Raw genomic sequence first — 12,390 nt, 5'->3', positions numbered from 1 at the left:
AAAGCAGCTTTGAAAAGCAACCCAGAGTCTGCTTTTAAAAGCTGCTGTCAAAAGGTCACTACTTTTAAAATAATTGGAATATTTTATTTTTACCAAACACCTTAAAATGCTTAATTTTAAAGTGAAGAAAATTTTTGACGAAAAAAAAAAAAAGCAATCCCAAACGGGGCCTTAATCCTTTAGTTGAATTGCTGTTCTTGAAACTGGAAGATTTCAAGAAAAAAATTAAATTTATTCTTTTAAATAAATTAAATTTATTTTCTTATAGTTTTGTTTTCTTCTATTTTTTTTTTAATATTCAGTTTTTCTATTCTTTTCTTTTTTTATAATTTTTTTATTTGCTGGTTTGGCTCTCTATATATTAGTTTAATCAGTAGCAAACTCAAAGAGGCTGATATGCATTTTGATTTGTTTATTGAATTGATACTTTGATATGCATTTCGATTAGATTAAGTGATATTGATTTTCATAAAATTAATTTATGATTCAATATGAATTTTAATAGACTCATTATGTAATTGATATACTATATAGACTATAGTCAATTAGTAATAGAGCTAAGATCCTTATTTGTTTTAATTATACAATTATGGAACAGTACTTTAAGAAAAAGTATCTAAATCTTTATTTGAATAATTATGGTAGTTATAATCCTCTTTCAAATAATCCGGGTAACCTTTTAAAAGTGCCCCTCTCTTTAAAAAAATCATGGATCCACCAATGCTTATGGAGAAGCAAACAGGAGCTTCTCCTCATAATCACTTAAAATCAATAAAAATGATTATATAGAGAAATACGCTTCTCCTCATAAGTAATTATGACTCATTTAGAATCACTCATAAACAAACCTTAAATTAAATCTTCCTCTCCTCCGTAGATTAGATTTGAAGTATAGTTTGTGTGAAAAAAACAAAAAAACAACGTGTAGAGCGCGTGTGTGAAAGTGAGTTTAGGAAAACACATACTTCAAGTTTTGTGTCTCTCGTGAATGGTGATGATGCAAGAAGAGATGCTGTCAGAGCCCGTGAGTGACTCAAAAGTCTTGTTTTGACATGAAAATTAAGTTAGGTTTGCCCACACCACGCCACATCACATGGGTAGTAGTAGTGTGCCCATTCTATTCTACTTTGAAAAATAAAAATAGCGAGAGAACTCCAACTCAGACAAGTACCCACTGCGACGTAGGTATCGTTAGTACCAAACCATTGTGATTGGATTGGTACCAAAGAAACAATTGGAACACTTTTGTCAACGGGTGGATGGTATTGTATTGGTTGGTTTGTTGGAAAGCAGTTTGGTGGGTGATTCTCATTCTTGCTCCAAATGGAGAAGACAGCCTCAGAGATGAGCCCTATGCAATTTGCTTTTACCACTGGTGCCCACTTAAACCAACTTATATATGGCTATGTCACGTGTTGCAGTAATTCGGATCACATTTTGCTTATCAAATCTTATCAGACAATTTTTATTTATTTATTTTTTTATAAAAATTATTAATGATACGAACTTAGAACATCCTCCATTCCAATAACATAGAAATATTGAGAACACAAGAATTCATTTCTTATCAGATACAATCAAAGAAGGCAATTTCACTAGTTTATTGGGTTTAACACTAAGAAAATAACACTCGTATTTGGAGACAGGTTTGAAGTGATCTCCTTATGACATTGCGAATTGGCTTTTCACAATGACTTGAAGTTGAAGCTTTCTTGACCCAAAAAAAAACAGAAGTTGAAGCTTTAAAGCTACCCTTACGGGATTTGCTTGCTCCGGTTTCTTCCTAGTCTCGTCACCCTTATGAAACTAACACATTTCTTTCTATTTGGTCTAAAACTCTAGAAGACTAGATCTATATATTTGGAAAAAAAAAACAATTAAAAAGATGAAAAGGTTTGAGAAAAAAATGCTGCTATCGATGTGGAATTATGAATTACTCCTTTTTGGGTGTAAAAATCACGTCGAAGTCACTGAGAGTCCACTCTGCCACTTCATCTTTGTCACTAACAAAAATTTCTGTACCCACATCCACTGATCCCCATATCCTTCTTGCAGGAGTGGTGCCTGGATCCTACAACAACAACAAACAGAAAATGAAAATCAATCACATAAAGTTATTGGTTGCATTGCATAAGCAGTTTAATTTGCAGTTGTTCTGTAACTAATTAGTTACCTGATAGAAGTAGAGTCTACTAGATAGGGCACCAACATCAAGCTCCCAAGTTCTTGCATCTCCAACCCAACCCTGCCCTTGTTTGGTTGGATAGCCATACTCAGCCCATATGGGGTGAGGCAGCAATTGCATTATCTCTTGTGCCTGAGGATTGCTGTAAGGGTCACATGTGCTTACAGGTTGCTCTAAATGTTTGGCATTCCCTGGAGCACAGTAGTAGTGATAAGCTGAGTATGGGAAGTTGGCTGTGTCATTTCTATAAATCTTTCTGTCATCTGGTGTAATATGGTATGGTGGGCAATTCCCCAAACCTGTGGGGCTGCACCAAGCTGGAGTTTCCGGGTTTATGATCATCTCCGTGTATCTGGTTACGTCAGTCAGCACGTCCCCGTTACAGGGTTGGCCATTGTTCTTCCAACAGCTACCAATATCAATAAGGTAAAACTGGCTCTTGGGTCCTCCCCCTTGTTTGATGTCCAAAGTCAACCTCACCTTAAAATTTGGTGACTCTGGAAGCTGAAATTTAACTTAAATTGTAAGTTATGTGATAAATGACTATATCATCCTTCTATACTCAAACAATTTAGAAGCAAATATATTAGAAAACAAAAGCAACAAACTGGCAGATGTCAACTCTGGTATTCTGAGGCCCAACTTCAAAAACAGATGATTATAATATGACACAATCGATTCTGTTGATTCGGTGGCCTTGTGGCCTTCACTAGATGATCATCTTCCAGGGTCGGTCTAATAGTCCCAGTACCAATTAAATAAGGTCTTAGAATGAAAAGTTTTCTAACACCTTTGACAGGGGAGGGTTTGGTATGAATGTTATCTAACAATATTGAATAATAAATGTATTCATACAAAAAAGGACAGTGACAGATTAACAGATTAATTATTCATGAAATCCCCTCCTGAATAAATTAATACCTCTGGAAATGCAGTTATTTAAACAAATTAAGCAAATCAGCTGTCCAGTTATGGCCTTCTTTTGTTACTTTGTTAACGTATTAATCACATGAAAGATGGAAAGCATACACCATCTTACATTTAAATTTTGTCATGAAGACAAACAATAAGACAAATTTTCCTGTATTCTTCTTAGAAGTTACATATGTTGGCATACACCATACAGCAGCAACTAAAACAAGAGAAAAATTGCATCATTCTAGCTTCAGCTTCTCAATATAATAATGACTGCTTGTTACTCGACAAAAGGAAGGAAATTAGATTCCAGTTCAAATGAAACGTTTCTACTTAGAAATTAAATTCAAATGAATGGTTTCTACTTACTGTTTTGAGCATTCCTCTTGTATCATAGTGATAGCCTCCAGAATATCCTTGGGTTGCATCAGCTCTGAGGTACAGCATCAGCCATGGATATTTCTTTGAAGTCTTGAGCTTGTGACGGAAAACCCAACTTCCAACACCAAGTTTCTTCTGCCAAACCACCTCATAGAAAGATATCCCATCAGCTCCACCATTTCCATTACTGAGATCAGATCCCAGATCATAGGACCCACTGAAACTTCCTCTCATTGTATCACCATCCAACAACTCTGTCTCTTGGTGATTCACAATGGGTTGATTCATACACCCACTCCCAAAGCAAGGAAACTTACCCGGACTGAAAGGAGCTGCCTTTTTCCCATTGGCAGGGCACAAACCAGACTTTGTGTCAAAGTTACCATTTTTCAGCATAACCATCCAAAATTGCCATGGTTTTGGAGAGTCTGAAACTTGACATAAAGAACCCAGATACAGCTCCTTCTCTGCTGCATAAAGGTCTACATTGTTCAAAGCCCCCTGGCTAATCCCTGGGAATGGTGTGCCCACCCCAAGTTTGTTATCATCTTCGCTCACTCCATGTCTTAGAGAAGAACCTGCCCCATCAAATTCAAAACAAATTAAGAATCAAATCAGCACACAACTACTTCAATCCAATGACAAACACAACTATGAAGTGCATTGAGATGAATTTGGAACATCTATCAAATACATTGTATGCTATCAAACTGAATGACCATGTACATGATTTTTTTTTTCAAATTAAAAAATTAAAGGGAAGAAAAAAATAAAGATTCTTCCACCCAAAAACAAATTAATGATAATAAAATCATTTGATATGAGAACTAAAAAGAAAAGAAAAAAAACCACTCTTCCTCCTCAATCCCCGAGTTGTTCGATGGTGGGGCTTACTTGTGAGATTAAAGCAATCAGCAGCTCTTGGGCTGCCCATGCCAGGTGCTTCTGCTCCAACTTCATTGCAGAAGTTCCAAGCTTCCAAGGCCACTCTCAGTTCATCTCTTCTCATTCCTGGGTCTCCCACAGCAGAGATATAATCTTTCCCAGAGGCACCATGAAGACTGATCAGAAGAAGCACATGTGCTAAGAACAATGACACGTGCACCATCTGATTCTTCTTCATGCTTCTCTCTCTATCTCTTCTCTGCTTTCAGAGACAGACAGAGCATGCGAGTGGGCCTTATTTATATGCAACAAATACAGAGTTTGGAGAGGGGTCTCTCTCTCTCTCTCTCTCTCTCAGAGGCAGCTTGCTGGTGAAGTGGGGATGTTAGCCAGCTCCTCTACTTTTCTGTAATATTTTATTTTAATTGATGAAAAATCAATGCTATGTGGATAAATAAATTATATTATAATTAGTCTGTTCTGTTGAAACATGAAACAATAGTAAGACCGTGCCGTGTCCTTGCTTTCCTTCACCCAAAGCTATGTATCGATTGTCGGTCTCTGTGGCCCCTGTTTTTTTTTTTTCTCATGGAAACCGAGTTTTTTCTCGTATTATTAATTACTAATCACAGCTCCCCTTGCTTGCTAGCGCTTGAAAATTTGAAAATCTCATCTCCTCTCAACTTTTTCAAGAGCAAAAAGTCCTTTCTGTGGTTTCCTTTTTTTCTTTATATTCGAAAGTATTAGTTTTGTTTGATTGTGTGACTCCAACTAGAAGCAACTATCGATTTGATGGATTCTCTTCTCTCTGCCCACTTTTTCTCTAGTTGGTTACATGTGGGGTCTTGTAGTCAAAAAGAAACACAAGAGCCAAACTGGATTTGGTCTGGAAAGAAGCAAAATTGGAACAATATGTCATTGCTTTCTCGTAAATAAGGTTTACACAAATAAAATCAGGGAAGCACTTGTTTCTTTTTATGCGGATTTGCTGTGATTTTTAAAAAAAGTTATTTGTATTGTATTTTGAAAATAATGAGTGGTAAAGTAAAACAGTCCTTTATATATTTTCAGTCCCCTTTTTCATATTTTCTGGTAAAATGGTAACAATTTTTAATTCATGAACAGTAATTGTCCTTTTTTTTATAACTTTTTTAATGAAGGAAGGTTGGGAGGATGGAGTATATGTTCCACAACTTATAATCATTAAAATCAAACCAAGGTCAAATCAAATGTATCATCCTTGTCCAATTTCGATTAAAATTCGTTATAGGATAAAAGAATGTCTTCTTATGTCAATGTTTTTTTTTTTTTTTTGGGTTAAATATTAAGTTAAACATATAGTTTGAAGTAAAAAAAAATGTAGAGAAAGAAAAAATGGAGGGAAAAGTCGGGGGTTTGTTAGCAATGTGTTGACTGCTCACCATCTCTTTAGATAAAATATAGAGAGAAAGTAAGAAAACCCATCTCCAACCATGCTCTCTATATAACTCCTAAAATAAGGAGACCTCTAGGAGCTCCTAAATTTGAGAAGAGAGAAATGACTCATAATGGCTCCCTATAATTAAATGATGCTTTATTTTAATGCTATTTTTAGTATTTATTTCATGCAAATTATATATCTCTAAACTAGGGAGCATGGTTGGAGTTGAAATTTTATAAGAAGCTCCTAAAATGGCTTTCTAGTGTTTTTAGCTAAATTTTAACTACAAAATAAGGAGCATAATTGTGAATGCTATAATCGCATATCACATGTGGCAATACTTCAATATTTCATTTTGTTGACACATTTTAAATCTCATTTATTTATAACCAATACACAACTGCGATGTGATCTGTGCATAATGTAAAAATAACAATAATAATTAATAAATAAATAAGTTGAGAAAACAGTTAGGTGTCCATGGAGAGTACTAACATTAACATTATTTATGCATGTATAATGTAAAAATAGTCCGTTGATTTGTAAATTATTAGTGTTAAGTTTGAAACTCCTTGACAGTTAGCGTGTATGAGAAAACTTTCCTCATCCTTTCTAACTACGGCAGAAAAAATGTAAAAGTAGTCCACATGGTGATGATAGATAGATATTATATGGAAACTAACTTTGCAAAATTCAACGTGGACGCCGACATGAGTTTGTTTGTTTGTTTGCCTGCTCCTTTAGTCTCCCTCTCTATCTAGTTCTACCGTATCCCACAAGCCTAATGCAATATTGCTAATGATTAATTTATGTCCATCTGTCTGGATAAGTATATAGCGAATTTTTATAATCTTATTTCTAGATTACACATGCACTGCTATACTAGTACAGTACTTGTGCTCAGCTGAGAAGATGCCTGCAATGCAATGCAAACACCCAAGCCAAGACCCAACCCACACAAGGTAGGGTAGGCACCAGTGGTACCACTCTCCAGAAGGCATTTCTTCAAATCATTTATATATATATATATATATATATATATATATGTATACACATAGACATAGTATTGAATAGTAGATAAGCCTGACTGATATTATAATGCCTACCTTGCAATTGCTTGCTTGCTACCATAAAGTCATTTCCCACTTTACTCATATCGTACTATGAGCGCATCACATTCTCACAGTGATTCAGAAGCTTCTTTCAGCAGTATCTAGCTAGAGCAGGCTGCTATTCCACAATAATGTCACCCATTTTGTTTTCCGCTGACTCTAGCATCTGGAGAATAAGAATCAAACTCAACTCATCAGGACCATGTTAGATCAGATTACACTAACCTCAAAAGTTTTAAGCTGTCTTAAAATGAGTCAACCAATCATGTACATCATGATTACATGTTTCTCTCTCTCTCTCTCTCTCTCTCTCTCTCTGAAACTACAGTTTAAAAGTTGTCCATTTTTCTCTTCTTGGCATGATCCAGGTGATCCATATATATATATATATATATATATATAAACATTGAACTTTCATATTACTTGAAACCATGGGCCAGGCGGATACACATGGATTTAATTATTATTATAGTGGATGGTAGTTGTCTAGTTGAGGATCCATTCCATTATCCATAATCTGCTCTCACTCTCACTTCATTTCATCCTCCAAACGACTTTCACCCATCCAATGCCATTCATAGTCATAGTGGCTCTTGTGATAATTAAGGACCATATATTTCAATTTCAAAGTTGAAAAACATATATAAAGTTCAGCCCAAAAGACCGGGCCATATAAAATTGGAGCACAAGGGAATCAAAATCCAAAACTCTCTCATGCTCATTTAGATGCGAAAAGACTATAATTAGGAGTTTAGAGTGAGAAATTTATTTGAGGGGTTCATTATAAAAGCTCCCCCAGTTAGCTGAAGTCAGTCTAGATTGAAGTACAACCTTCCTGCCTAGTCTGAAAATTTATTAAGTAATTTATGAAATCAATAACATATTTAAATATTCATTAAAAAAATAATAATTAAAATATAATTACTAATTAAAGTAATTTATAAAGGCTAAGATACTACTTAATTACATATATTAAATTAAAGAAGTTGACCAAAAAGTAAAACTAAAGAAACTAATTTTATATTTTAAAATTTAAAATAAAAAATAAAAACCTCTTCCGTTGAAATTGCGTCGGCATAGGTCTATGCCGACAAATATTTGCCGGATTAGACTTCTCCCAATGAAATCTATCTGTGCCAACGAAATATCTTCAGGGGAGGTCTAATCTGACAAATATACGTCGGGATAGACATGTGCCGACGAAATTGTGTTGGGAGAGGTTTTAAAATATATATATATATATAGAGTATATTTAGGTTAACACTTTTTAGTAAATTTAGGTTTTGCCCATAAAAAAATTTTCACTTTTGAAAAAAGCCAAAGCTTTTTCAAAAAAGACAAAAAAACCTCTCAACTTTCAAACCAAAGACATGCAAATGTAAAGGATTCTTTAGGAAATCAAAAAATAAATAAGGGTAATTTTGTCCATTTTGGCTTCTTTTAAAAATTCTCTCTCCTTTGGTTTTTTCCAAAGTCTCCCATAATTTTTTTAATTAGTAGATTCTAGTTTGGCTCAGCTATACTTTTAAGATATTTGCGCCAAACAGTATAGCCGCGTGGCTATAATCCAAAATAGAATATCTTAACCGTATAGCCGCATGGCTATACTAAAAAAAAATAACTGAAGAGTATCGCCCCACGGCTATACGCCGAAATACAAAATCTTAAATGTAAAGCCGAGCGGCTATATCTAAAAATAGAATATTTTACCAATATAGACACTTCCCTGATATTTTAAAAGGGAACCTCTATCCGAGAGCAGTGATCAACAAAAGAGAACCTCTATCCTAAACCCCAATATATTCAAGACAGGATGAACACAATGCGTGCACTCGCAGTCAAGACATTTCGCTTCTCTATCAACTCAAGCTTCGATTTGTTTTCTTTGGTTTCGGTTGCTTCGTCCTCCGGGTTCGGCAACGAAAAAGACCCAACCAGCCTAGGCGCCCGCCTAGCGACCGCCTAGGCCGATTTTTCAAACACTGCGATTGACTGAAGGTCTGAAACCTGAAATTGAAAAAAATTTGCTGCAAATTTGAGCTTGAGATTGAGAAGCCGAAGCAGTGAAGCACAAGTCAAGTCCATAGAAGAACAGATCATGGAGAATGGGAATCCCAAATACAAAATTTGCTGACTTGGTGTCTGTCCTCAGTGGAAGGAAATGATGAAGTTGTCCTATCATGGAGTTTCTGTGGTCTTCCCAATAACAAGGTTCGGTTTTTAAGCACTTGTAGGATGAAAGTGAAGTTTTCTTCAGGATCAAAATAAGTACAAAGCTACAGAAACTGGTTGATGCTTTGTGTACCACCGTTCCCTGGATCCTGAATCATTAATAATTTTGTTTGAGAACGACCACATTCACAAGCACAAGACTGCTGTGCTGAGGAGGTAAGACTTCATCAAAACCACTGTATATAATGTTACTTACAAAAATAATTTTGTTGTTGCTTAACTGATTTGTTACCCTATTATAGATGATGCCCCTAAACTTATATATTTCTGTTTCTCATGATCAACTCCTTGTTACTTCATGACTTTGTGCAGCATCATGGAAGACAGTGATGAAATCGATGTCTTTCTGCTCTCGGATAGAGGTTCCCCTTTAATATTATCTTTGTCATGAAGTGTTGAGCTATACTATCTCATCTTTGATAGAGGTCCCCTTTTATTGAAGACAGTGATCAACAAAATATTAGCTATATATTAAGACACTTCCCTTTTAATTTGTCATGAAGTGTTGAGCTATACCATGCTCATCTTTGAAGGGGGATTATAGGTAACCAAAGGTTTGGATGGAGAGAGCCTTACTGCCAAGTTTCCTCGAGAAATGAAAAAGCGTCAATAAAGTCGTAACACTTTCAGACCAAAAGAAAAAAAAAACAAGATGGTTTTTCTTGTTTTGTTTTTGGTCGATAAGTTGAAGTTGCTCTTGTTGTATTGTTGCTAAATATTGAAGATGCAAATAAGGGGAACCCCTGGCCTTCTTTGTTTCTTGAGTCCTTTTTGTTTTAAGTTTTAATTACAGTATCAGCAAGGAAAGGGCGAAAAAGAAGAAGATGAACTTCTTACTATGGTCAAATTGTCTATACAATTCATCTTTTACAAGGCATGATTACAATTTACATGCAATGCATTAATCTTCAATGAATATTCTGCCAGGAATATGCAAGACGCAGGCCCAGCTTCCTCTTCACTACTTCCACCCCATGCTTTCACCAGAATGAGAAAATTAGTGCTGTTTCTTCCCCTCTTAAAAGAGCAGAAACCAGTTTTAAGTTTGTGCAGTTTACAAGCGATTCTCCAAGAGATCAGGCAGTGTTATCTTCCCGGAGTGGTTCTGATCAAGCTTACTGAACTGATTGCAGATTTGCAATATATCTTTCTCCCCTATCTTTCCCATCTCTTTAAGCTTGTGAATAACATACTCTGATTTACTGAAATACGCATTGGAGCAAAACAATGTCGGGATGTTATACTAAATCATTGGTTACTTCTAAAATTTTTTTGAAGATGCTAACAGTTAAAAATTGGAAAATGTAAATGACAGATACGAGGGGATTATGGAAAGCCACCTGATGAAACCATGGTTATTGATGTTGGCAGCAAGCAGATCCTGGACAGTGATATCCCGATCCAAAACCCACTTGATAATGCTCCTATGTCTTTTGTCCACTCTGGCCTCTGCCAAATACATGAACGCCCGAGCCACCGCCAGTGTCGAAAACAGAAGCCACACCGCAGCGAAGAGCCTCCCTTGAACAGTCTTGAAGGCCCTGTCCCCGTACCCAACCGTCGTAACCGACATAACTGACAAGTAAATAGAATCAATCCAATTCAAATTCTCCACAAAACAGAGAACCAAAGCTCCCATGCCAATGGACAACACCACCACTCCAAGCGCCAGACCAACCTTGAGCCTGATTCTCATCCTGCCCTTTGCCACATCAACAATATAGTCCCTAGCGGAAAAGCGATGAGAGTGAGCCTGAGCCTGAGCCTGAGCCTGGCCCATTTGAATTCCGGTCAAGATTATATTTTCTTGCAAGTCCAGCACAAAATTGACAACCCCACTTAGCAAGATGTCAATAAAACCAAACCCAAAAAGCACAAACACACAAGCAAAAATTTTCGTGAATGGTGTTGTGGGTGCAATGTCACCGTACCCAATGGTGCACATGGTGACTATACAGAAGTAGAGGGCGTCGACAACCGGGTGGGTTTCTATGCCGGAAAATTTGTCCCTGTTGAAAGAGTAAATTACAACACCGAGAGAAAGATATATGAGGAGCAAGAAGACGGCTTGCCTGATGATGGAGCTGGACTCGGACTGTGGTTTGGGGATTTGGGTCGTCTTTGGCTTGAGGTCTCGCATGACGGCCATGGCCGGGGCTGTCTTGCAACGGTGGAGAGTACCCGGTTTCTTGGTGCGGGCACTCGGGGCTCCGAATTGGGTTGTTGAGGTGGAGGAGGAGGACTGTGGGTCTTGCTGTACATGATGCTGCTGGGGCTCTTGAAAGATGAGCAGAGTTGGGTCGCTGAGAGACGGAGCGATTTTGAATGAGAAATCATGGTCTTCAATTATGGATTGGAGTTGGTGTCGGGGCCCTGTTTGGGCGCCGAGAAAAGGTTCATTTTCCATCAGAGAAAAAAAGGAATAGATTCTCGTTGGAGGTAGTGTACTGTGTAGATAAGGTGTTGGTTTAAGTTTGCTTAAAGTTTGAGACTTTGTTCACTCCGAAAAAAAAAAAAAAGAGAAAAAGGTTTGAGACTAGGCAAAGGGGCCCGCGCCAATTATTCAACGAGAGCGAGATATATGGAGAAAATTTATTTATTTATTGCGCGGTAATACGACTGAGAACATCTACTGGAGAGTAATTTTAGCTAAAATAGTTAAAAAGTAATTATAGCAAACTACCTGAAAGTTCATTAAAAATTTTAAAAGTAAGAGGTGAGGGAGGCTTGTGTGCCTAGGGAGAGAGGAGAGGAAGAAATAGAGAACCCTCAACTTCTCTCTCCTTCTCTCTAAATGTAGAGAGCCATCAAACTTAAATAGGGAGTTCTCTTAAATAGAGAGTCAAATTGCAAGTCTGATAGAGCTATATTTTGCCCTCATTTTAGCCAAAATGACTAAGGATCATAGTATAGCAACTCTGTTAAAGATGCTCACGACTTTTACCAAGGTGTACTTTCATTATCATTCTTAATACTAGACATGTGTTCATTGGTATAATTATAATTAATTCTTTACTTTGTATTTATGTAATTATGGTTATGTCAATGTAAACATATCAAGTGTTGAGAAAAATAATGAAAGTACACCTTAATTAGAGTGGTGAGCAAAAATGGTATTGGTGCACCGTGCACCCAACTTCCAAGATTGAAAAATAAAGGAGAATATACTTCTATGGCCCAAAAGTGCAAAAAAAACTTGAAAACGAAAAGAGAGAGTAAAAAGGTGGTGGCAATGGAGGCTGCTGAGATCACGCTATGAA

General features: G+C 36.6%; 2 protein-coding genes across 3 annotated transcripts; both read right to left on the bottom strand.

Annotated features, from left to right (window-relative positions):
• Positions 1 to 1,497: 1,497 nt before the first annotated feature.
• On the bottom strand, positions 1,498 to 4,744 carry LOC117623014. Its single transcript, XM_034353848.1, has 4 exons — positions 4,376 to 4,744; positions 3,470 to 4,059; positions 2,174 to 2,689; positions 1,498 to 2,071 (listed from the first exon to the last, which is right to left on the bottom strand). The coding sequence occupies exons 1-4, from the start codon at positions 4,602 to 4,604 to the stop codon at positions 1,934 to 1,936; spliced, it is 1,473 nt and encodes a 490-aa protein (XP_034209739.1). The 5' UTR covers positions 4,605 to 4,744; the 3' UTR covers positions 1,498 to 1,933.
• A 5,117-nt stretch (positions 4,745 to 9,861) lies between these two features.
• On the bottom strand, positions 9,862 to 11,596 carry LOC117622062 (two-pore potassium channel 5). 2 transcript variants are annotated; one of them, XM_034352582.1, is made up of 3 exons: positions 11,203 to 11,596; positions 10,471 to 11,139; positions 9,862 to 10,332 (listed from the first exon to the last, which is right to left on the bottom strand). In XM_034352582.1, exons 1-3 carry the CDS (start codon positions 11,535 to 11,537, stop codon positions 10,185 to 10,187), a joined length of 1,152 nt encoding a protein of 383 aa, XP_034208473.1. In that variant the 5' UTR covers positions 11,538 to 11,596; the 3' UTR covers positions 9,862 to 10,184. The 2 variants fall into 2 exon arrangements, with proteins under 2 accessions (XP_034208473.1, XP_034208472.1); XM_034352581.1 differs by having other exon boundaries at positions 10,471 to 11,596.
• Between the last annotated feature and the right edge of the window lie 794 nt (positions 11,597 to 12,390).

Source organism: Prunus dulcis, chromosome 3, assembly GCF_902201215.1.
Source record: "Prunus dulcis chromosome 3, ALMONDv2, whole genome shotgun sequence".
NCBI classification, from domain to species: Eukaryota; Viridiplantae; Streptophyta; class Magnoliopsida; order Rosales; family Rosaceae; genus Prunus; species Prunus dulcis.
This window is presented reverse-complemented; position numbering and strand designations above follow the sequence as displayed.

Bases quoted from the DNA above. Each gene is read 5' to 3' on its own strand.
- LOC117623014 (XM_034353848.1), bottom strand. From the start codon at position 4,604: ATGAAGAAGAATCAGATGGTGCACGTGTCATTGTTCTTAGCACATGTG. The intron at 2,690-3,469 runs GTAAGTAGAAAC...GTTAAATTTCAG, and splicing joins CAAGAGGAATGCTCAAAACA to CTTCCAGAGTCACCAAATTT. The intron at 2,072-2,173 runs GTAACTAATTAG...TTGTTGTTGTAG, and splicing joins GTAGACTCTACTTCTATCAG to GATCCAGGCACCACTCCTGC.
- LOC117622062 (XM_034352581.1), bottom strand. From the start codon at position 11,537: ATGGAAAATGAACCTTTTCTCGGCGCCCAAACAGGGCCCCGACACCAA. The intron at 10,333-10,470 runs GTGGCTTTCCAT...TGCGTATTTCAG, and splicing joins AATAACCATGGTTTCATCAG to TAAATCAGAGTATGTTATTC.